The sequence below is a fragment of the Ciconia boyciana genome, chromosome 17 (assembly GCF_034638445.1).
Source record: "Ciconia boyciana chromosome 17, ASM3463844v1, whole genome shotgun sequence".
Lineage (NCBI taxonomy): Eukaryota > Metazoa > Chordata > Aves > Ciconiiformes > Ciconiidae > Ciconia > Ciconia boyciana.
The window spans coordinates 7,849,608-7,873,745 of record NC_132950.1 but is presented as its reverse complement, the minus strand read 5'-3'; the positions used below and the strand labels follow the sequence as shown (position 1 = coordinate 7,873,745).

At 41.3% G+C, this 24,138-nt stretch overlaps 2 protein-coding genes across 7 annotated transcripts in view; one reads left to right on the top strand and one right to left on the bottom strand.

Annotated features, from left to right (window-relative positions):
* The window catches only part of EFCAB5 (EF-hand calcium binding domain 5), a 43,341-nt gene extending 32,055 nt beyond the window's left edge, over positions 1 to 11,286 (bottom strand). For 3 of the 6 annotated variants that reach the window (XM_072882465.1, XM_072882468.1, XM_072882471.1), the window contains exons 1-4: positions 11,177 to 11,286; positions 5,990 to 6,075; positions 5,686 to 5,858; positions 2,105 to 2,680 (exon numbers count right to left, since the gene is read on the bottom strand). In XM_072882465.1, coding sequence (XP_072738566.1) covers positions 2,105 to 2,670 — 566 coding nt within the window. In that variant the 5' untranslated portion in view covers positions 2,671 to 2,680; positions 5,686 to 5,858; positions 5,990 to 6,075; positions 11,177 to 11,286. Of the gene's footprint in view, positions 1 to 2,104; positions 2,681 to 5,551; positions 5,859 to 5,989; positions 6,076 to 10,325; positions 10,370 to 11,176 lie in introns of those variants that run through there. The other 3 variants (XM_072882466.1, XM_072882467.1, XM_072882469.1) reach the window with 3 other exon arrangements.
* SSH2 (slingshot protein phosphatase 2) overlaps positions 10,927 to 24,138 on the top strand; it is a 103,348-nt gene continuing 90,136 nt past the window's right edge. Inside the window, 4 exon segments of the mRNA XM_072882472.1 lie at positions 10,927 to 10,953; positions 10,955 to 11,075; positions 11,078 to 11,101; positions 11,104 to 11,207. Of these exon segments, the coding sequence (XP_072738573.1) occupies positions 10,945 to 10,953; positions 10,955 to 11,075; positions 11,078 to 11,101; positions 11,104 to 11,207 (258 nt within the window). The 5' untranslated portion in view covers positions 10,927 to 10,944.

Genomic DNA, 24,138 nt, shown 5'->3' with positions numbered 1-24,138 from the left:
GATTTTGAGCACAGACTGGCATTTCTCTTGTAACATTTTTTTCATGTGTAGAAAGCCAGTGACTCACATTAGGAGTCTCAGTGCTACACGGTGTTGGTAAAATCCTCTGTGCTGCTGTGGTTTAAGAATCCTATGCAAATCCCACAATACAGCCATCACAAATATGTAAATCCTGAGCTGCTGTGAATGCAAATCCCATGATACTACTACCAGCGGATATGCAAAACCTGCTACAGCTATGGCTACATAAACCCCCGTGGCAGTGCTGTCTATGGAGAGATTGATTTCTACAGGTCTTGATAGTCACTTCCTTTGCATCAGCTCTGATAGCTACAAATGGAGAACCTGTCTCCAAATGTAAACATGGACTTAACAGCCCAGGCCAAGATAATATGTCACTGGTAGCCAACACTTTGCATTCTACAGGAAAATCTGACCTCTCCATAAATAAGCTCTAATTCACAATGAAAGCTAGGAGTATTTTAGCAGAAAAAAAACCCCAACGAAACCAAAAACAAACCACCCCCCCAAAAAAAAAAATCCTAGGAAATTTTATGTATTTTAATTCAATTTCTTTTGCAAAATAAAAATGAGATATGGTTCTGAACTTCCTGCATCCAGGTGTCCCTCTGTGAAGCAATATGAATGGTGAAACAGTCCCCAAAACAAAGGTATGGCAAGGCTGGCATCCTAAACATCCCCCCAGAACAGTCTATGCTTGAGTGAAAGCTCACTGAAAAAGAAGATGTTTCCCCAGATCATTTGTTTCAGTGGACTGACATTTAAAAAAAAAATAATAAAATTGAAAATCTTTTGCCAGCTCTGGTTATACTACTGTATGTCTGCTTATGGAGAAAAACCCAAAAGCTGAGCTCTTACACACTGACCACAATCAGTTATAATTATTTTTATCTGTGGGGGAAAAAGGAGGTAAGTGACTGTATGAAATTAACTTATCACACTGCTTTAGTTGTATTCACACAACACACGCTCCTATGAACTACAGTTCCTATGAACTACAGTATGTGGACTAGAAATGTAGAGAGACAGAAACTCAGAGCAGTAAAGAGAGATTTAATATATTCTTTTATTCATTATAATACTGGGAACTTCAATTATCTTCATTTAGAGTTTATGCATAAGACATGTCAACATTTTACTTCCCTAATTCCTGACACTGAAACCCTGAAACCAATTTTCAAGCTGTATGTACTATTTATGCAAATAGAAGAGACAGCCATTCAAATAGAAGTCATTATTCTACCAACACAGATATAGAATAAAGTGATCTAGTAGTGAATGAGTAATTTTGACATCATTCACAATCACCTCTGGGTCATCTATAAACATAAATGTTCACTTCTGTGCTTTTCTGAATAGAGCAATGAAAATGAAAGCATTATTGTTCACCTAATGTGCTCACATTCTAACCTTAGCCTATTGTAAGACGCCATGGAGCCCCCTTCCAATATTCATTAAATATTACACTAAAGCAAGCAGCCTAGAATATGCCCCAGAAATAAGCAACATAATAAAATACAAAACAGTTTCTACTTTAAAGGGAAAAAAGAATCTGAAAGAAAAGCCTAAGTAAAAATCCCAGGAGAAGGAGTTTCTACAATGTGCCAGGACAATATTGTTGTTGGTTTGGTCAGGAAAAATCATCCTGAAGAAGGAAAAAATGTTTATCTTTTTAATTAAGTTTGGAAGAATATAGAAGAAATGATCTGAAGAGTCCATAGACCTTTGATACTAATACCTGTCCTAAAGAACTGCTGTCACTAACCTAGACCGGTTTGAAAGCAGTTTGCATTCCACATATGTAATTAAGATACAGTCTAAAGAGGAATTATATACTTGTGAAGGGCAGAATATTGCCCTAAACAGGAATAACTAGTGTTTCATTTTGTGTGACATGTTCTGGCATTTGTCCTGCTTCTTAAGTATCTATGAGAGACAACTACCATCTCTGGCACTGTACTACACAAGGTTCATTTTGTTCGACACTTTGCAGCCAGGCTGCAGTCACACCATTCCTTTTGTAAAACAGAGACCAAGACACCAGCCCTGGTCTTGTGACCAGCCACACTTTCAACTCTCTCACCTCTCTGCTGTTGTACCTGGTATCTCAGTTTTTAGCTCCTCCGTGACCATCTTCATTCCTCTCAGGTACGGGCCTGGTTTTGTAGAAATACTATACTGAGGGTTATGTCTCATCAGATATTCTCCAAGAAAATTAATGGGGTTAAATTTGCTTGGTTCCTTGTCTGGTGCAAGCACATTCTTTCTTTCCACTTCCATTAGCAGTTTTTCCATTCCTGGGATTAATGTAGGTAGGAGTTTGTCAAGCAAATAGATGCGAGTATCTAGTGTCTCTTTCTCTTCACTGAACCACTCTTTGGACAGCCAGTCACAGGGTTCTCTCTTCTTTGCCTTTTCTTCTTTTGCCTTTTGTGCACGAATCATCTTCACCTTTGTCTCCTGCAGATTCAGGCACCTCTGCTGTACCTTTTCATAAAAACACTCTTTCCATGGAGCATAATTACTAAGACACGGCAGCTCATCATTCCCCTGGTTTCTCTTCATTTCTGTGGCAGTCATATTGTTGCCTCCAAGTCTGGGATGTTTTAGACCTGCAGTTTGGGCTGCTGCTTCTGGCTGAGCAGCCATACTTCAATCACTGTGACACAGAACAAAAGCAACATGTTATATAATGACAAAAGATGCAGCAGTGTCCTAGCAGATGACACAGAAAGAAAGTCTATTGTTAGGAATTACCGAATATTCTATGTGCCTTTTTTATTCTGTTACTGCTGCTTTGTACTCTTAAATAAATACTGCTCCTTTACTTCAAAGATCAGTAAATGATTTATAAAGATTAATTATGTATCACAACAGCCCTTGGAGACAGAGCAACTAAATAAGTCTTTTCCTTTCTTACGAGAGAAGAAGCTGAGACACAGAAGAGCAGTGATTAATTCCAGGTCACTTAGAGACTCAGAAACCAAGCGGTGAACAGTACTCGGAAGTCTTGTCCCCCAGTTCTAACCAGTGGATTCCTCTTACCCCTAGTACCATTATTTCTGTTTAGGTCCCATTCCATGCCTCCAGGAAATCCAGTAGGTATGAGACAAAGGAAGCAAGTAATGGAAAATACCAGATGCCTAGGAGCAAGATTTCTCTACATGCCTTCTTCTGCTTCATCTTTTCTGTAGCTGTGAAAAACAGCGAGGAAGCTTGTCCCATAGACTGCTTAATTTCAGCTTTGGCAACTATTTTTTCCTCTGGACATTTTGTTAAGGTAACGAGGACATAGGTATATGGGTCAGCAGAGATCCTACAGAAAGGGAAACTCTATACCATGAACTCGGTAATTAAGCTGTTCACAAGCACTTAATTTTGTAGATTATTCTGTAAAAGACAGACCTACAGAGAGTTCCAGATACCTCCCTTTAAAATTTCTCAAACTTCACTGTTTTCTTCTCAAAATGGTCATTCTGTGAAATATGAGGAAGAAACTGAGTTGCTCACAAGGCACAATTTGAAAACTATTGTTATATGTCTCCACACACAACTGTCTGCCTCTGTAATGGGCCTTACACACACAGAATGGAGCAGAGTGTTGCCTAACTACTTGATTCAAAGCATGAAAAATCACCAGCATGCTGCAAAAAACCCAGCTCAGTGTTAAACAACAGCAAGGGAAGTGTGATATTAATAGAGAGAGCCTAATGCCTTTCCGAATTAAAGATGAAACTCCACTCTGAACTTGCTGCCACACTATCCTTTTCAAGCTCTTATTTAAAAGTGCTTTTCACTAAGGCCTTTCAGTATCCATAGCAATACTGTTGCTTTTGACATGGTTTGCTCTTCATGTTTAAGCATTTGTAGCTGTTCTGAAGAGAGTTCAGCCTTCTAGGAAATACATAAATGTGATCTACAGCCCTCCTGGCACAGAAATGTAATTACTAATATGTTGACCTTCTGGTTCATAACCATTGTTTGAGTCCAAATACTGCTTGGATAGGTAGGATGCTTCACAGCACTAAATTTCTATGTCTGTTTTCTCAATGGGCTTGTTGGCATCTTCTGGTAATTTGTTTTCGAAGTTGATTACCTGCTGGGGAGTGAGATGGATTTATGGATCAAGCTGCCTGTCTGACCCACACTGAAGGTTTTAAGATGGAAGCTGGTTTTGTCACTGAAGGACATGAGCTGTAAAGGAGTTCAGATTTATGATGGTAGAAAGGGAAACCTGTCAACCCTGTCAAATTGTTCCTTGCTTAGGTGAGTTTCTTTCAATAAGCTGTGAAACCAGACTCTTTCTGGTTCAAAGCAGGGTGTTAACCAAATGTTCTGGTCACATTCCAAATCATCTGGTTTTGTTGTGCCAAAATAAACTGTTCTTGCAGTTTCAAATACTTATGTTATTTTTTAACATCCTTTATGAAACCACTCTGCAGTTTCTGTGCAATGTTAAAGTGACAACTGCACTCTGCTTTATGAGGTGGCTGACTCTGAATGATGATGAATATATTTTCTACGCTGCTCTCAACCATTTGTTAGGATGATTTTGAGCATTAGTAAATGTTTATAAAGTATCTCTATATCTCTGAACAAAACAAAACGAAACAAAAAACAACTAAGTGCAACTGTTCTATCTCAATTCCATGGCATTCGCTTAACTCCAAGAATGGAAGCAGAGCATAGTGCCCACTGCTTTAATGCAGGACAGATAAAGAAGACCAAGAGGGTATGGAAGAACATAGAAACAGCACATAACTGCTAAAATAAACAACAAAGGAGTGCTAGAATCAGGCCCTGAAACTTGGAATTTGTCGAGGATTACAGGGACACACCTCCGGTTTGTGTAAGACACCACTGGCTCATAAATTTCAGTGCTGATTTACATGAGTTGAGAATTTGGCCGTAATATATAGAGCTCTCACGGCCTATGACATTCCCAAGTGGAGGCTTGATTGTCCAAATAATAGTAAGCATGGTGCACAGAGACACGCTTTAGAAACACCCAGGAAATTTGAAATGTGAGATAAAGTTTCCTGTAAGCCTTTGTTCAAGCTGAAGGCAAGATAAGCTTTTCATTATTTAGTAGGATGCCACTTTCCTGGCTCCTTTTCTGTAAGAGAAATATTCTTGCTGGAATCCCTGCAGGTACAAAAAGATTATCTCCCCGTTTTCTGCACAAAACCCAAATCTGCTCATAAATAAGTTTTTTATGGTTCATTGTTACTCTGTTAGGGGATTTTGATGGGTGGGACAGGGCCAGGAAAGACTAAAGTTTGTCTAGGTAAATACTTTGGAGATCTTTGAGTTACAAAAGTCTTTTCAAAAACAGAGTCCAATCTCTTTGATGCTCTATCTTTCAGAAATAGTTTAGCTTTTTCTTAACATGCTTCATAGAGCATGTTTATCTCACCAATCACAAAGAGCCCAACACCCTTTTCATACATGATCTTCTTTTCAATACAATTAAAATTTAAGAAGACTTTCTCTTTTGCTTTTTGAAGCTTTGAAGAACTGTTTTTCTTACCTTTGGAGCAGGTATCAAAATAGATCTTATTCCTCCTGCTTTCAAAGTGGCTTCGCAAATGAACAGGAATTTAATATATGCCCATCTGTTCTCAACCATTAAAAATCTTAAAGTGAATTAGGGATTTCTCAGACCTGCTGTGGAGCCGGGCTGTGAGTTTTACTCCTCTGTGTGTTTGCAGTTGCTAAGCAATAATCCCAAAGGTTGCTATGTCTCTTCCACGACTTAGAATTGCTGTAGGTTGTCTTTTGGCTTTGGCAGCCCAACAGACTCTTCTCTACTGAACTTAGATCATTGCATCACATGACTGAAAATAAAATAAAATAAAATAAAATAAAATAAAATAAAATAACAAAGACTATGAATAGCAATGGACAACATTAAGGGCACAAATAATCAAAGAGAGAATCCACAGGTGCCCAGTGACAGCAGGTTTACCTTCAGATTCAAGGTATGCGGAGTCCAGAACTGTCACAAGTCCATTACAAGCGGTGCTGAGGACTGTATTAACCAGATGTGAGAATCTGAGAGATAAAAAGAAATTAATTACGAACTCAATTTAAATATTTTCAGGCTCTCTTTTTTGGAAAGAACTGTGTTGCTTTGAAGCAGCCTTGCAGGAAAGGCACATACAGCGCTAATAAGGGGGGAGTTTATAATACCATTTTGTTAGACTGTCTTTAAACCTGAATCTAAAGGAATTTGATGAATCACCTTTAATAATTTCTCCTATATTCTTGAAGAATAATATGCAACACAGGGAAAGGAGAAGGGAAAAGACAAAAACATCTACGACAGCCATTCTGCACTCATTTATACTAATGTAAATCAGGTGTCTGTTCAGTGATTTCCTTGGTGTTATGCAGGACTTCCAACTGAGAAATTTATGGCAATTTCTGCCAGGAAACAAAGTTTATCTAATACTGTTTCTTTCTTTGTATTTTGTACTGGAAGAGGCATGATTTTTTGACTGTCTACCTGCAGGAAAACTGAACTGTATCTACAGTATTTGTCACTGGAACAGCTGCATGGTACGCTACCTTCTAGCAGAGTATTAGTCTCCATTTTACAGGACAACTGAACTTGTTACAAAACTTGAAATAGAGGAGGTTTGATATAAGTAACACAATTTTTCCAAAGTCTGATACAGTTACTGTCAGAGTCACATTTGTTATCTAGTTTAGGAACTCTGGAGTTTTAACTGCCGACTCAAAAATTTCATCCTCTGTCATCTTCATCAAGTCACTTGTTATTTATTACAGCACCCACAACGCCAAGGTAAATAATAATTAATTTGTAAAACTCTGGAATTGGAAGTAGCTCTAAGTGACATGCGCTCAGAGTCCCAACATAAACCCAGTACAACTTTTATGCTGCCCTTAAAAAAAAGACCTGCCATAGAAGTTAGAAAGTGTGCATGCTGTGTACAGGTTCTTTACAAGGAGGAAATTTGCTCAGAAATTACAATAACAATTATACTTTAGTGGACAGTCAAAAGCCTCAATTTTTATTTTATTTTTATACTGTCTTCTCTGGAAAGGAGGACACTATAGAAATTCCTGGTGTTTGTACCCGGCAACATTTATTTTCCTCTATGTACTCCTGCACATATTTCAGAAAAATCTCTATGGTTGTAACTTCTATAGATACCTTTGGCCATCTGTGCTAAGTGACTCCCTGAAAATATGTTTCTTCTGGACACTCTCAAATACCACTGGAATGCCAAGCTTACCAGTGTAGTAATATGCCATAGACACTACAATACTGACTTAATTTTAGAATTCATTATTTGCTTGCAGAGAGGAAACACAGCACAAAAAACTCACAAAAAACATGTAAGTCAACTGTCATATGAAAAATATGCTGTAATAAATCATAATTTCTTTGCTACTTATTTGAAAAAACATGTATCAGAACAAAATAGGCTCATTGCAGTGTATTTCCAAGATGTATTGAAGTATAGCATCAATTACGTCAACAAAATGAAGCAGAAAATTAGTGCACAGGAATATTTTCAAATGAGGCTTTAAACTGGATTGTGCACTTTTTTCCTCAAAGCAGGTTGCACATGATTAACTCCTGTTATCTATTCTCCCAGGTGGGCTTGATTTTTCCCCTTTGCAATTCAGAATTCTGTTGCTATTATGATTAACGTACAAAACTTTTTCTTTTTTCAGTATGAAACATAAATTTAAAAAATACTGTCCCTTTTCTTAAGGTGATTTTTTAACCGCCAAACAAGAGCATACAAATAGAACTTGGAAGGAGGGATCAAAATGTCTCTATTTTTATTTTGCTGGAAGTGGAATCCCGTGGGTTAAGCAAACCTTTAATCGCACCCTATTTAACTTGGCTGTTATCCCTTAATGTTTTTGCTAAGCAAAGTGTATCCTTTTATTATGCCATCAAATACTTGCGCTGTTGACAAAATAATGGGCTGAATATGTCATCACAGATGTTTTGCTGGAATTGCCTCTTCTATCTTTTTTTGTTTTTTCTGTGTAAGATACATTTTGGGAGCACTCTGTTGCCTTTTGCAGCTGATGCCAAGATTATGCAATAAAAGCCCTGACATGTAGTAATAATAAGTTGTGCTAGCCAGAGAAATGTTTGCAGTGTCTTAAAGAAAGAAAATAGTCAGTTTTGGAAATGCATACAAAACCAGCTCATGTATAGCTTCACATCATTTAAATGATACATTGGGCTAAAGCTGCAGGTGCTGACCACAGTGCTTTCAGCATGGGGAAGAATAAGGCCACAGGCTTCCAGCCTCTTCTTTGTACCAACCATGATGCTGTGACCACAAGCTGCCCTCTAATTGCTCTTTTCAATCAGAATACATCTGCCCTATAGCTTCCTCCTCCACATTTAAATTCTGCTGCTAAAAAACATTGCACATGCAAATTATACCTTTCTAATGGCTCGGAGAACCACTGCAATCTGTGATTATTGTAGTTAATAACTGGTATGTTGGACCTTTAGCTAACTGTAGATAGCAACTCCATTATTTACTTGTGGTAAATGTTTTTTAAAAGTGTTTGCTGTTCAAATACCTGGAAGAGCTACTGGATATATGAAAATTACACAAAAGTCTATTTTGGAAGCTGGTTTAAATAATCATTTCTTGATAGTAATCCCTGCATGTCTGTTGCTCAAAATCCGGAATGAAACACCAGTCCCAGGTGAGGAAACTGCTAGAATACTCTGGGAACTTGTAGTCTTCCACCTACCCTCCGCATCAATGCAGACGTATCTGAACAGAAGCTACATGCCTTGAAGCAGCCCTATTTTTCGCAGGAATCCATTTGTGTGAAACAAAACAATAACCTGGATATTATGCTTTAGAGAAAGGTGAATAGTATTAAGATTCCTGTCATACGCCAGAGAAGAAAAAACTTTCCCATCCTCAAATGTGACTCCTAACTCCACTGAAAATCATGGCAAAAACTTTACAGCAGCATGACCTCATATCTGGCTATCAGGCTAAAAATGTAGTTAGGAGAACAAACACCATATTTGAGTAAAATATAACAAAAAGCATCTACAATGAATATAGCAGCAAACCTAAATAATCTTTAAGATTATTGAAAACAAAAAGGTTCCCATGTGCTCCATTATATTGTTGATCCATTATATTTTTAGTCAACGTTTTACTTTTGTTCTTTCCTGACCTGGGTACGAACTAAATAAAAAGGTAACTGAAAAACATACTTTATGCAGTTTAGTTACACAGCTGGAACAAGTAGCAAATATTGATAGGGAAGAAGTTCTGTTGAAACTAGAGATAGAGCTTTTTTCAGTAGCTACACCTAACAGCCTTACTGGTCTAGCTATGTCATTTGAAAGTGTGAAAAAATCTGGTACATGCAACTCACAAGCACAGAGCAATCCTTTTTTTCCCCAAACTTGCAGCTTGCTTTATCTATAAAAGCAAAAGGATGTCTGTATTTGGAATGGTCTTTGCCAATCTAGATCTACTGTACAGATACACCAAAACCACATCTGTATTGCAGATTTGCCCACAGAGCAGATAAAGCATTTAATAAATAAATGGGAGGGAGGGACTGGACAAAAAGCTGCTCAGAAAAATATATTGTTTTATTGGGAAGTCGTGGAATATTGAGAACTTGGGGGATACTAATTTAAAAGGGGTCTGGAAGACATTTTCTTGACCTCTGTGCTATAAATCAGAGTGCGCTGCTAGCACACTTTCCATAAATATTGTGTTTCCAAATAACAACATGATGGCTGTAAAAGGCAGGACAATGACTCTTTGTTTACCTATGGGTTTCGCTTATTCTCCCCATGCACTCGGATCCCACTGGGGGCTCTTTCGGACTCTTTCATGTTCAAAATTCATGCTTGCCGTGCAGTTCACTCTGTAAGCTCAGCTTTAGTCCAGTTTAGGGAGCCTGTCCTTCATCCTCTCTTGTCCACCAGGAGGCAAAATGCCTCATTAGCGAGCCTGACTTCTTCCTTGCAGTGAAGCCCAGCTACCAGAGCCGCCCTGCTAATTATTTTGACTGCAGGGCACTGGGGAATAGCCTAAAGAGCTACCATGTGGCTTCTCTGGTGCTTAGATTCACAGGGGCAAGAGTCTCATACAGGCCTGTCAGTCTGAGGAGCAGATGAAAGCAATATGGACCGAGTGCTTAAAAGGAATCAATGGGTTAATACACACTCTGGACAAAGAAGAGTTTGCTCCGTTTAATATTTAGACTGGCTTCTGCAGTGTTGTCATTAGATGCCCAAGACATTTCTCGATCCCAATTACCTCCTTGCCAACATTCCCACGAATTTGGTAGCACCAGGCTGAAACTGCAAAACAAATGAAGCTTAATAGTGTTTGGCCCTTCGTCTCAGAACACAAACTGTCAAGTAGTATTGCATTCTGGGGATGTTTGAACGCTTTAAATGTCACGTATCTGTATTAGATGAGTTTTTTGGTGTTTGGGCTTGTGCATTGATGTATAAATAGGTGTTATATGCTGTCTGCATTACAGCAAGAGTTACTATTGCTCCCTAATCCAAGGAAAAGCTACAGTACGTGAGCATCAAGGCCAACTTTAACGGAGTACGGTGCCACACACATTGTTACAGCTCCCAGCAGCACGGGATTCCAAAAAACCATCACTTCTACATACCAGAGCACCCTGCCAGGAGGCACGTTCTGCGTGGCCGCAGCCAAGCTGGCACACATTACTAAAACTCATCTCTCGGGCTGAGGGGCCGGAGAGGGAATGACGAGACCCCCCTCACACGCCAGGCCCGAGAGCCGTGGGCGCCGCCCTCCAGGCTCGCAGGGGCCGGGCTGCAGGGCGGGAGCCCATCGGCGCGGCAGGGGTTAACACGGCGCCGCGGCCCAGGGGCGGCGCCGCGCTGACAGGTGGCGCATGCGCCCTGGCGCCTTATTGTGCCCGGCCGGCCCAGCCCCAGCGCGCCTCAGTCGGCGAGAGGCCGTTGGCGCGCGTGGAGCTGCTGCCCCCTGCGGCCGGCGCCGCGCCACCTCCGCTCCCCTCCCCGCCCTCCCGCCGCCGGCACCGCCATGGAGTAAGGCCCCCGCCGGCCGGACGCGGGGCCCCGCCGCGCCTCGATGGCTCTGGTCACGGTGCAGCGCTCGCCTACCCCCAGCGCCACCTCCAGCCCCTGCGCCTCGGTGAGTCCGCCCGCGAGCCGCCCGCCCGGCGCTGAGGGGAGCGCGGCGGTTGGTGGCCGTTAGGGTCCGGCGCGCGGCGGTGCGCATGCGTGCGCCGGACCGCTCTCCCCCCCTTCCCGCCGGTCGCCGGGCCCTGACAGCTCCGTGTGGGCAGCGGCGGGCGGGCCGGGGGCGCTGAGGCGAGCGGCCGCCGCTGCCCTCGGTCCCTGGAAACGGGGTCAGACGCCCCTGCGGGGCCCTCGCGTCGCGCTTGCGTCGCTGTGGCCTGGTGACAAGCGAGGGGAGAGGTGGGGGTCCCGGGTGCCCCTCAGCAGGCCCGGGCCGGGGGTGGGGGAGCCGGTGGGGCTCCGCGCTCCCGGCCCTCAGGCTGCGGAAGGGCTCTCGGGCACCGCAGCCCGGGTGGTTCCCGCTGGGTGATTCCCAGGGTCCTGGTCAGAGCCCGCCCCGAGCCTCAGCCCGTGTGTAAAGGTGCTGCTGCCCCATCTGCAGCGTGCCACTGTCTAAATAAAGCAGCCTGGTTTAATTTTGTTTTCATTATATGTGGTGGGAGAGAGGCGGGAAGTGTGCGTGGAAGCAAACTGACATTGTTCGGGCTACGGCTGTTTCACGATGATTTAATCTGACAGTACCCTCTGGGTATCTCCAGTACGTGGCCCTTCCTTTGCGAAAAGCTAAGACTTTTTTTTTTTTTCTTTTTTTTGAATGTTGCGTATAGTCTTCAAGAGACTGTCAAGCCCAAGACAGATATAGAAAGGCCAGATTTCAAATCTCTGGATGAGATGTGCAGAATGAGCAGATGTTCTCATCGCTGCCCCGAATCAGGAAGTGAGGCAGGCAGCTATAAAGACTTCTTTGCTTTCCATGCTCTTTAAACTTGGGACGGGCTGTTGTTTTAGTTCTTCTGTATTGTAAAATCTGGCATGTTAACCCCTTAAAGTGCTACCTACTGATTATATGGCTTGTTTCTAATATTATAACTAAGGATGAAAATGAAAATACCGAGCTTGCTTTCACTTTCTGGATGCTTAGTTCTCAGTTAACTTTTTTTCCTTAAAAAATCTCATGCATTATCACACTGGTGTTATGTCTGGTTTGCAAATGTTTGGGGGGGAGAAGAGTTGAAATCCCAGTTGCTTCCCTCATGGCGGGGGGGATGAAAAAGCCAACTACTCTGAAAATATTTCTTGGTGCGTTAGGTAACCTCTTCTGAAACTAGATCAGCTACTTGACAGGTCCTGCCTGCCCCGACAGCATTTTAGCTGTCAGAACACTTTTTTTTTTTCCCCCTCCTTCATTCCCATGTCTCTCCTAAGGTATGTTTATTTAGCAACACAGATTAATTTTGCTTATATTTCTCTGCTATAAATATTCATATGCTGCATTACTTCAGAGGTTGCTTTTCCCTTTTGACTTCATTACCCTTTCCATTATTCCTTTTCTCATACATTTCTTGCCTTTAAGACATCTTGTGAGAATAGGTAGGTCTCTCCTGGCATCTTCCTTCTTTCTCCCACTTGGACGCATAACCCCTTCCTTTGTTAAATATTTGATATATATGAACAATTAGTTGTATTCTGTAAGGCTTTCCCATCTGGAACAGCCAGGCTGTTTCCCAACCAATTAAATTAAATTGAAACTGTACTGATTTTTGAACACTACTTAGTTTTTAAATAAATAAACAACTCCCTCTGGAGCCTGATAAATCCAGAGAATGCAGCTTTCAGTATATTTATTTATATTCTCTTTCTTCAATCTCGTAGTATGGAGGTGTGTTCTGTACCAGTGGTCTTGGTAAATCCTTGGTGCCCTACACAAAAATAAGCGTGTGACTGTGAGAAGCAAAACCAGGCCAGGAAAAAAGCAATTACTTCTACTTTCTCAGACTTTTCTTGCAGTCTAAAGTGGAAATGATATTCATCATATTCTGCCCTTTTAACTGCCATTGTTTGAGTACTTCTGCATTTCCTCTTATAACTTCCTAACCACACTTTAGGGTTTTGACTGCCCTTTTAGCCTCTTGTTAGATAGCTGGGGTTGGTTGTTTCTCTATCCTTCTGTCAGAATTTTGTTGAGCTTGTGTGCGTTCTTCCTCTGTCACAAAGTTGTTGTTTCTCAATCAAAACTTTTGTATCATTTCAGATGGTGATCCTTGTGAACAAGGCAGTCACCTTTTTAGCCCTTATGAAGGCTTTGGTCCTGCAAGCCTGCCACGCTTGCCATTTTTATGGATCCTTGTTGACTTCAGCAGGGGAACTTAATTTTTCAGTATTAAGTGAAGTTGTTTCAACCAATCTGTTGTAAACTGATGGTAGCTTCCTTCTACATGGACTGGTAACTCTAGCTCCAGGTTACCTTTTTAAAAGAAAGCTCATCTTGCTAAATAATTTTTATGAGTAGTATAAGGGTCTAACTTCCTGTGTGAAACCCTGCTGTTTGTGAACAAAGATTATCTGGCAACTGCTGGAAGTTAGTTGTTCCAGCTTGTGGGCAAGGATGTGTGCTTGCATGTCGGTGTGCAAGCATATGGCTATGTCTAATTCTGTTTCCAGGTCACTATGAATTTTGAGGACAGAAATGGATTCTCTTTTAAATTGCTTGATGTCTTCTTGCTTTAGAAATAAACTTCTCAGACAAGGAGAAAGGGTGAAATTGATGTCCTCAAACTGAATTTTTGTGTTAAGTATGCCCTATAAACAGTTATAATTGGCTCTTACGGATTCAGGGGAATAGCTGCTCTGAATCACTCTGAAATTGGATGGCTTTTATTTATAGGTTTTTATCTTGTTCTCATTGCCATAGAGCATCTCATGAGCATTCATTTCAGGGTAGTTCATGCAAAGTGTTGATTATACATTTACAGCCCTCTGGTCGCTTGATGACTTGTAAAATTCCCTTAATTGTCTGTCCAGACTTCTGCTATCTGTTTGTTTTGGCCTTTGGTTATACAGCCACTTGAGAAATAAGACTGCAGTCTTCACTTCTGTACAGCAGAACAGTTGTCTTCTGACGTGCCATGTTAGCAGAAAATGGTACAAGGCAGTACTGTACTACAGTAAAATGTAAAGATACCATGAGCCGGAGAGGGGCTACTTGATGCTGATCAAGGCCTTTGTTTATCTTGTAACACAAAATAAGATTTCCTCTTCTCCCCCCACCCCATGTGTCTTTGGGGGGAGTTGAGGGGGGTGGGTGTTCTCCCTCCCATCCCTCAAAAAAGGTTATTTTGGGAGGAAGAGGACTTGAGTCAAAGTGAAGGAAGGGCCCTTGAAGTATGCATCTGTGTGATAGCAGGTGGGTGCAGTAGTCTCATCGTGAACAAAAGCAGTGAAATAAAAACACCGTGTTCACAAGTGCTACTCAGACATACAGTCAGAGCTCTGCTAGGGCGATTTGAAAAATCTAGCCTGTTGCTTTTTTCTCTCAGATTCTTTTGATTCCAAATCTTTTGATTCTTCAGATTCTTTTTGATTCTCAGATTCCCCCAGATTCTTTGACCCTACTGCCAATATCTGTGCCATATTTCCTGTCTTGCAGGACAGTATCTTGTCAAGTGGTAGGGCTTTCCCATCCTTCCCTTCTAGCATCTTCATTTCAGTGGAAAAAAATGAAAGCATATTTTCTTTGAGTTCTTTCTTGACAACTGTAAGATAGTGAACAGAAAGAAATCTGAATGAATTTAACTTGCTATATCCTTTGCTTTGGGGGTTTAAATTTAAAAAAAAAAAAGTTGCACACCGTTGTTAACCAAAATATAACATTTTAAAAGGGAGTAAGTTATTTTGCTTGGGCTGTTAGTGTGCATGCATTGTTGTTCAAGGCAGTTGTTAATACTGGCCTTGTTTACATGTAATTTTTAAGTTACTTTTGCTGCTTGGATCTCTAAGCAGTGAACTTTCTCTCTGAATCTACTATTGGTATTAAGCTGCAGATGTCTTGCTCTATCTGACAAACATGGAATATCTCTTGCTCACTCTATAGCAAAGTGTGGGCACAGCAGCCACGTTGTCAGGTCTAGGGACAAGCTGCAAGAAAGAATTCTAGCTAAAGCAGAGAAGAGCTAGTAAAAGGTGCCTGCCTCAAAATCCTTTGTGAGCCTTGTTATCTAAGGCACTGGAAGTTGTTGGGTAACTTCAGTCACCAGACTAGCATCAAATCTGTGTCATCATGATGATGGAAGCAGAGGAAAACTGCTCTAATACTCTTTGTAGCTTTCCAAAAGACTTTTGATAATTATCTGTATTGGGAAATAATCTATTGAAACTTGCCCTTTTAAATTATTTTTATGCACAGTTCTACCAAAAAAAAAAAAAATCTGTAATTTCTTTTAAGTGCTGTTTTTCCATTGTCTATTACATCTCTTTCCTGAGAAGTGAAGAAGCTGGGCAGGCAATCTGGCCCTGACTGCTCTTGCAGTTCACTTGTCTTCCCTACCCTTGGGGAGACAATATGCTTTTATTGGAAGGGAGCAACTGACCTAGAAAGAGAGGATATGCTGCATATATTGTTCTAAAATGCACACTTTAAAAAAAAAAGTTTAAAGCAAATGAAAACCTAAGCCATTTGACTTCCCCTCCTTAATCCCAGGAGAACAGCGTGAGCAGGAAGCAGAGTCCTGCAAATGTGTTTGGGAGCCTCTGTCATGTTTTGCTTGAGAGCTCCTTGCTGGTGGAACATACAGGAAATATTTTCCCACTTATTTATGGGGAAGCTAAATATAACATTTCTCTACCCCTGGTCCTGCAATTGCTATTAAACAATGTGGTAATTGTGAGTTTACTTAATCATTGATAAGTCCAGTCTATCTCATGTAGAACTTCTTTTTCTTTTTTTCCTTTTTCCTTTTTTTTTTTTAATTAGTTAAGGTCTTGATAACTGCTGCTTGTACAGGGTTGTGAAGAGTTGATTTTTTGAGGGGACTACAATGTAGCTAGGAGAACAGAAACTTCTTCTGAAATGGTTAGTAGACTTAGAAATGCCTAATATTTAAAGATGCTATCATCTGTTATTTGTTGGTTTTCCTCAACTGATGTTTTTCAGGTATAGCCATAGCTCATTCTGAAAACTGAAGTTTTCGGAGGCAGTGGACCAGAAGAATGTGCTGATTCCTGCTTTAGGCAAACATCTCATAGTGCCTTAGAGATACCTCGGTTTCCTGTGTTGCCAGCTGCCACCATTTGGGAGATAAAACAAAACTGTTTTAGTGAGGCGATTTGTAACTTCCTCCCTATCTTTCAAACTTCCGTTGAAAGCTCTGCAAGGAAAACAGGAGGCCTGTACCTCTTGTTGGGTGTGATGCTGTATTGTTAAAAGATGAAGGTTTCTATCCAGCTGTACAACACCAGGCTCTTATTTCACCTTTTTTAAATTCCACTAAATATGATGCCATTTTTGGCATTTTAAATGAAACTACTACAGCTCAGTTGCATCTTTCAAAATACGAAGTTACATTGAAACAAACTGAGTGAAATACACACTGAAGCTGTCGCCTCTTGAGTTCCAGTGGCACATAAATTCTGGTGTTTTGAAAAGGAGCTTGTAATTTGAAAATGCAAATAGCCTGTGATGCTGTAACGAGTCATTATCTGACCAATATTGATTCTTGCTGTTTAAGCAATGAAAGAAGGTTGAAAAGGGCAGGGTACTGTAATAACTACAGATATTCTGAGAGTCAATGACACATTTACTTCAGTGGAGAATGCTATTTTGAGTGGAGACTGCCATTCAAAAAGCAGTCTGCTGGAAGTATTTTAGTCTAAGAGGGCTGCCTTCATGCAGGGGTAATGCCTGAGGATTTCCAGTTGCTGGGAAAAAATCCTGAAAGATCTATAGCTGCAACTATTGGGTCTTGGGAAATTAAAAAAAAAAAAAAAAAAGCCTTTGGGCAGCTTAGCTCTGTGTAGCTGCTCCCTGATCACAGCCTGCAGCTCAAGGTTTCATTCTTCAGTCACAACAAACCACATCCCCCCCGTACCACAGTGCAACTTCACTCTGCCGAAGCAAGAAGGCTGTTTCACAGACTGGCTCTCGGGAACATCTGTACGCTGGAAGCTCTTGCTGTCCTTGCAAGAATGTAATCGATGGAAAGCTTAAAAAAATGCTCTTGTACTTTTAGAGTTTGACTGACTTGAAGCTTTTACTGTCTTCATATCTGACTTGCTGATGCCGTTAGCAAGAAGTACGTACTAAGCTGCTGGTCTTCTGTGACTGACACTTCCTTTATATAAACTGGCCTTGCACCATGAAAGCACTAGGCTCGTCAACTGCCTGCTTCAAGTCTTCAAGTTGTTTAGCTCAGCCTGTGAATTTAAGAATCTGTTCTATTGATTTGCCTGAGCATCCTTTTCATTTGTTTATTAGATAGTGACAGTGAAGCTCTTATCTTTTGTATAAAGGTTGGGGGGGATCTTGGAAGCAAGAGAAAGAAACAGGTGATATCTATGGGAAGTAGTCAGTGATTTAAACAAGGCAGACAGGGTTTCTTCCCTTTTGGGTGGAAGCTGTTCCTCCAGAGTGCTCTGTTTAAAGGGGTAAAAAATTATGAAGGCTGAAAACCATTTTTGCATTTCTGAGTTGGGCTGTATAAATTGATTAGATGACTGTCAACCATCTGCAAAATGTCTTATTGCAATAGTATAATGTTGCAGTGTGTGTGTTCTAGTTAGCATTTGGGCTGGCTTCTGTATATGCAGTTTTGAACGTGTCAATAGCTTTTTGCCCAAATAGAATTGCTCTGAATATGCATCTTATCAGTGTTGCTCATTGCAGGCTAGTCTCCTCTCAGAAGGCATAAAACGTTGCTATGAGTCACACAGTTAAACAGCTTGTTGCTTCCATGGTGAGACGCACCCTTACCGTGTGTGCCAGCAATCACGAAACTCCTGGCCAATACCCTGTGACGTGAACTTCTTATGGCCTTGGTAAATGAAACACCTGTGGCACTCGCTGAAATGCGTTGTGGCTGCTCGCTGCTTTTGGGTATGCTGGTCCTTCTCCTGAGGAACTCCTCAACTGAGGCTTCACAGAAATAATGAAGTTACTGCATCAGTGTAGGCTGTTTCAGGGTGAAGTTAGTGAGGAACTTAAGGCCACAGTATAAACTTCGTGTATTGAAGTAATCAAAGACATTAGGATATTTAATCTGACCTGTTTTGAAAGAACTGTTTTATCACAGATCGTACTGTCCTTGTGCTAAGCTCATACCAGAGCTTAGGAGATGGCTTGGATGCTTGAACTTTCCACTGCTCTGTAAGTAGAGCAGCGCAGGAGATCTCTGGGAAGTGAATTCCAGAGATGTCATCTTGGGAGTTGTGCGGGTCTGGGACTTGTGATGCCAGGCTCCTTGTTGCACAGCTTACCCCCGGCCCCCACCCTGGTGGGTAAGCCACAAACAAGTCTGAGGCAAGATAAAGCAGGATCTGAAAGGCAGAAGACCATAACCTGACTCCTGTCTACTGCGAGTCCATCGAGTCTTATATTTTCCCCATTTAGTAGGCTTTAACACACTTGCTGCAGCAGCTGCTATATGATACTCTCTCCTTAGGAGACAATCTGCAGGCTTCTTCTGTTAGTTTGTCTGTAACTGGCTTTGCTGTTGTGTGAGTGGGGATGCCCCAAAAGGAATTTGGAGCAGATTCCAAATCCAAGAGTTTGTTCTCCCTCTTAGAACAGATAAGAAGCGATAGGAAGTCGTTGGGGAAGAATGGCACTGTAAGGATGTTGTTGAGGGATACTGCATTCATTTGTTAGGTCTTAAGGCCTCCTTAGCAAAAAGGCAAAAGCTGCTGTGCTAATCACCTTTGTCTTCAAATTTAACTGGCTTAAATATCTGAGAAATGGATTCTTAATGTGGAAAGCTGGTCCTGTCACAGGGGATTGTGATTGTCCTATTACTCTCACTGGCTGCTACCATGACCCTTCTGTTTTGATGTACAGAATTATCACATTTAAAATCGCAGCAAGAACTTTTAAGACTTGTTCAACTGGCTTGGTTTAGCTTCAACAGCTAACATCTGAGAAATGTGTATATTAGGATTATTAAGAAAAAAACAAAACACTTCACGCTTTTCATCTCTCTACCTTTTAGTGTGATGATGAGAGGGAGGGATAGGGCATATGCCTTGCATGTGTAAAATGCTTTGCTTTCCAAAGGAGAGCTTTGTTGGTACTTAGAGGTAGTCTGAGTCTTCTGTGTGATGCAGGACCAACCTTTTGGCTTAATCCATCTGAAGCTGGAGTTTCCCACGGATCTCTGAAGCTGTTGAATGCTGTTAAGTGTCCCGAGTGCCAGTTCCAGGCATTTAAAAACAAAAGCCCCTAACCTTCACCTGCATGTGGAAAACCTGTGGGCTGCTGTCCTTCTGTCTGAAAAAAATTCGCAAGGTCTTGCTCAGCCAGGAAGGGGCCAGTCCTTAGCAAACTGTAATTAAGAAAACAGAACTTCTGTATGCAAATGTCAGTATGTAGGAGCAGAGCGTCAGTAGTTGTCTGTGAGATGGCCTGCTTCTTGTACGGTAGCAGGTATCGTTTTGAGTCTGCTGTTTCTTTGCAGTATTCCTGAGTTCTGGAGCATCTTCTGTAGGAACCAGGGTGTCACACTGAAAGTTTAGCTCATAAGTAGCTGTGGGGCAAGCAGGGAAGTGACTCAGCTCTCTGACCTACAGACGGGAGCTAAACCTAGTTGCAAGAGGAAATGCTAGGTGACAAGATAAAGGTGTTTCTGGAATAAGGATTGATTCTTTTTTTGTTCTTTGTTTTTGTTGTAGCCTTTTTCTTTTCTTTCCACAGTCCTTCTCAATAGCTTAAAATAGTTTAAGGACAAACAGCTCTGGGCATGTTCTTCAGATGATGCTGTAACTATTTAAATACAGTGGTTCAAAATGTGGTATGAAACAGTTAACTAGCTGCCATATTATATTGTCTTCCTGGGTGAAGTGTAAACTTTGAAATGACAGCCTTCTCCTTTGCCTTTTAAAATTGCAGAATGGTTGACAAAGACTTAATTCACTTTCTGAACAAGTGTTTTTCTTATGTAACATCTAGTGAGTTTTGTTACTGGCAGTTTCCTCTGGTTTTGTTTTCAGCTGGGTTGTGCTTATGTGGGGTGGCAAGCTTGTGACTTCAAAAAGTGAAGTGAAATAGGACAACTTGGGCTTTTTTGTTCTCTTTGGCATTTCTTCCTTCTTGGTAGTATTTTGGTTGCGCAGCAGTTAATAGAATGCGTAAACCTGAATTTCAACATTTAAATGAATCTCCAGACAGCAGCTACCCCTGTAGTGTGGGTCAAGTCTAATATTGCATAAATTTGTCTGTACACTTGCACATGGAAATCAAATATTAATATCTTCTCTTGCTTTTTTTGTCAGCCTGCCACTGTGTCCCTCAGCACTTTGCTGTGTGGTGGCTGGGGGTGACTGCCTCAGCAATGTGCTGGGACTGAATTGTCCTTCTGTCCTTCTGCTCTGCTCCTGAATCTGAAATAAAAGAGATTATCAGGGCAAAACAATGTGAACATAGAATATTTTCAGATGCCTTCCCAAAACTTGGGCATAGTTACATAAACTTTAAGGCAAGGGAGGCATTATCAGTTAACGTTTATAGTATGACTGGAATAGAGTCTGCATAGTCTCAGTGGGTGAAATGAATATTTTTCACATATACTTTACAGATCCCTGATCTCAACTTGTGCTTCATGCTGCAAAGATAACAACTGTGCCACAGGCTTCTGCAGCCCACACTTCTGGTCTTTGAAGTAGAATTTTTCTCTTCTACACATATACCAGAAACTGCTCTTGTCTGGAGGAAGCTCTGTTTAACTTAGATCTGTTCATGTTGACTGTAGATGGCCGAGACCGTTATTTTGGGGCAGTTTCTGTCTGTTTCTCTTCTGAGTGTGGAAGTTCAAACTCAACTTTCCCTTGAGGAGAAGGGAAAGGTTTTACATCTTTTTAGTATTTGGGGAAAAGATGTCGTGAGCCAAACTAAATTTTTAAGCTTGAGTAATTGCTCACATTTTGATTCTAAACTCGAGATGTGCCTCATTAAAAAACCCAAATAAATAAACAAAACAAACCCAAACCAAAACACACACACACCCCCTCCTACAAACATCCCCCAAAAAACCCAAGACAACCCCAAAACAAAACCCAAACCAAAACAACGTAGGTTGTTTAAAACTTGCAAGTTTGATTTTAGGACAGACGAGCACAGAATGCCTTGAGCCAAAGGAGGTACGTGCAAAGATAGCTTGAGGTGAGACACAGTCTGTATTTGTCAGAATTTCCTTTGCTTGCTATGAAGCAGGACATCCTGGACATACTTCACTCTTTTTAAACTTTGATTTGATGGTGAACATTTCTTTGCACATGCTGTGGGAAATACTGAAGAACCGCAAAGCGGTTGAGAGATATCAGCAGGATATTAGTGAAGAATCTCTTCTGGGGGCAGAGGATGGGAAGTGATTTGCCAGCTGACTTCTGATAGTAGTCAGTTTTGCTAACGCGTAGCGTCACTCTTCTTGGCTTGGGTTCAGTGCCTCTGCGTGGTGTGGAAGCACACTGTGTAAAACGTGAGAACTTCCTGCTGTGATAAGGAACCAACAGCTCTTCCAACAGGTGCAGCCTTTAGCTGCAGTCCTGAAGACGTAACAGAAATGTTTGCTGCCATGGGCTTTCAGTATTGTCAGTCTCGAACCGAGCAGCTTACTCGTGAAGGAGTAGTGGAACAGGCCTGAGCCTGGCCTGAACCCGTTCAGAAGGCAGAGCTTTGTTTTCTCTATTGAACTGCTATGATAAGAGAATTAGGAGGGGAAGCTGTGTTCAAGAATCTCTAATCCATGATGGTGGCTCTGTCTGAAATGGAATAATCTTATTTTAAAGGGTGCTCTAAACCACTAAAGCTTTATAAATATTAATTTTTGTCTTTTGTTTCCTAATAAAAGGCTTTTATTCATGAAATCACTATTTATTTATTAACCTGACAAACTAATAGCAAGCTCTCTTCTTTCAGTGTATGCATGTGCCATATCACAATTCTGCTTGTCACCGTACATAAGAACTTCATTCATCTGCTTTAAAATGTCATTGATAACAACCTGGCAGTGGCCCAGCTTGGAGCAAGTTAACTACAAAAGGCTGCATTGTAAACCTTTCTGAGAGTACATGCTACATTAAGTCTAAAATTTAAAAAAAAAAAAAAGAGAAAAATGTGCAGGCTGGTCCGGGCTGCATACAACTGCCAAATAGCTTCAAACCTCTGAAAAAATGGAGCTCTGTATAGAGGAGTTCTGGCTGAAAATGGAATAGTTTTGAATTAAGGGTGCATTCTGCTCACTTTAAAACCTTTGAGGTACACTGAATTTATAAGCCTCATCTTAAAATGAGAGGGAATGTCTTAGTGAACCACAAGCAGGTAAATAAGAACTTGTACGTGTAAGGATCATGTTATTTCCTTTAGTGTCGTCTTCCTTTGACTGAATGCCCAGGATAAAAACTACAGTCTGAAAATAAGGCATAAGCCTCTTGGAGTTAACTACTAGTAATACTGTGAGGTAGTCTGTCTCAGTTATAATAGCCTTTCCTGACCCCAGCTGCAGTCTGTACACCAAACGTATTTATCCACCTGTAGGTTCACGCAGTGCAAGCAGGGTGTCTGTCGTGTGCTGAAGTTCAAGTGCCAGGTCTTTCTGCCAGCTTCTCTGGAGGTACCCGAGCTGCTCATTGCTCTGGCAATCCTGTATATGGGGCTTCACGTTCATGGTAGTTGAGTGCTTCCTGCCTTTGACTCTCCTGTTCTTAAAACTATTACAAATGAAGCTTGTAGCCTGGATGAGGGTGAATTGAATTGCCCTTGAAACAGATTCAGAGCTTGTGAACTTCTTTGAGAGAAGCTCCCAGGGGTCTTTAAAACGGGCCCTGCCCTGTGCTACCTGTGAGGGCTGTGTATTTTCATACAGCCCCTGACTAAGCTAGCTAGTCTCACTGAACAGTTTAACAGTTAGCAGAACACGAAGCTTTAAGGCATCTTCACTCAAGGTCTTCTGGGAGCAATGTAAGCATGCAGTAAATTACCGTTGTTCTCATCCTACGCTCTCGATGTAAAAGGTTCAGGCAGTGTGGTGAAGGGTTTGCTCAGAACTGATGGGTGGATAGTCTGATTGCTTAACTGGAATTGGGTCTGCAAGAGTCTTAAAAAAAAAAAAGCTACAATTTCATGCTGCTTCACTTCTGTGGTTTTTTTGTTTTGTCTCTTTCTTAAGTATAGTGTATGGACAGCACCATGGGTTAGGGAACACTTCAACTTCATCTTCAGAGACTTTTCGTATGTAGCCTTCTACTGAAGTCAATGGGCGTGGAGGTAAGCAGTGCTGAGTGCTTTCTGACAACATCACTACCACCCACTCTGTAGCCTGATGCACACAACACTCCTTGTATTTGAGCATTGTTTTTCTCTGAAAAAGTCGCATGCAGTTGCACTGAAGACACTGCTTATTTGTGTAATGCAAACTATTCCTACTTGTTGGTACAAAGTGCAAGCAGTGAGCATCAAAGTGCGGGAGACTTCACAGATACTGCATGAACACTTGCCACTGAACTTCAGTGACATCCCTATCTTATGTAAAAGTAAAATGTAACCTCACAGTTGGTCTGTGAGGCAATGGGATTTGAACGTATAGTTCAGAGTTGCTGCCTGAAGCATTTGTGCTGCTGATGCTCAACATCTTTTGGCCTCCTATTGTTTGTTTGTTTATTTTTACAACTGCTGAGTTTAGTCTCTCAATGGCTCATCATTTTATCAGGAGCCAGTCAGAATCAGTGAGAGTTTCCTGTTTCCTTGTCTTTCTGTTGATTTCCTTTTCTCTTGAAACACAACTTTCTCTGTTGAAACAACTTAGTTGCTGCACTCTTCAGTTTACATCTAGTGGCTTAAAGCAGAG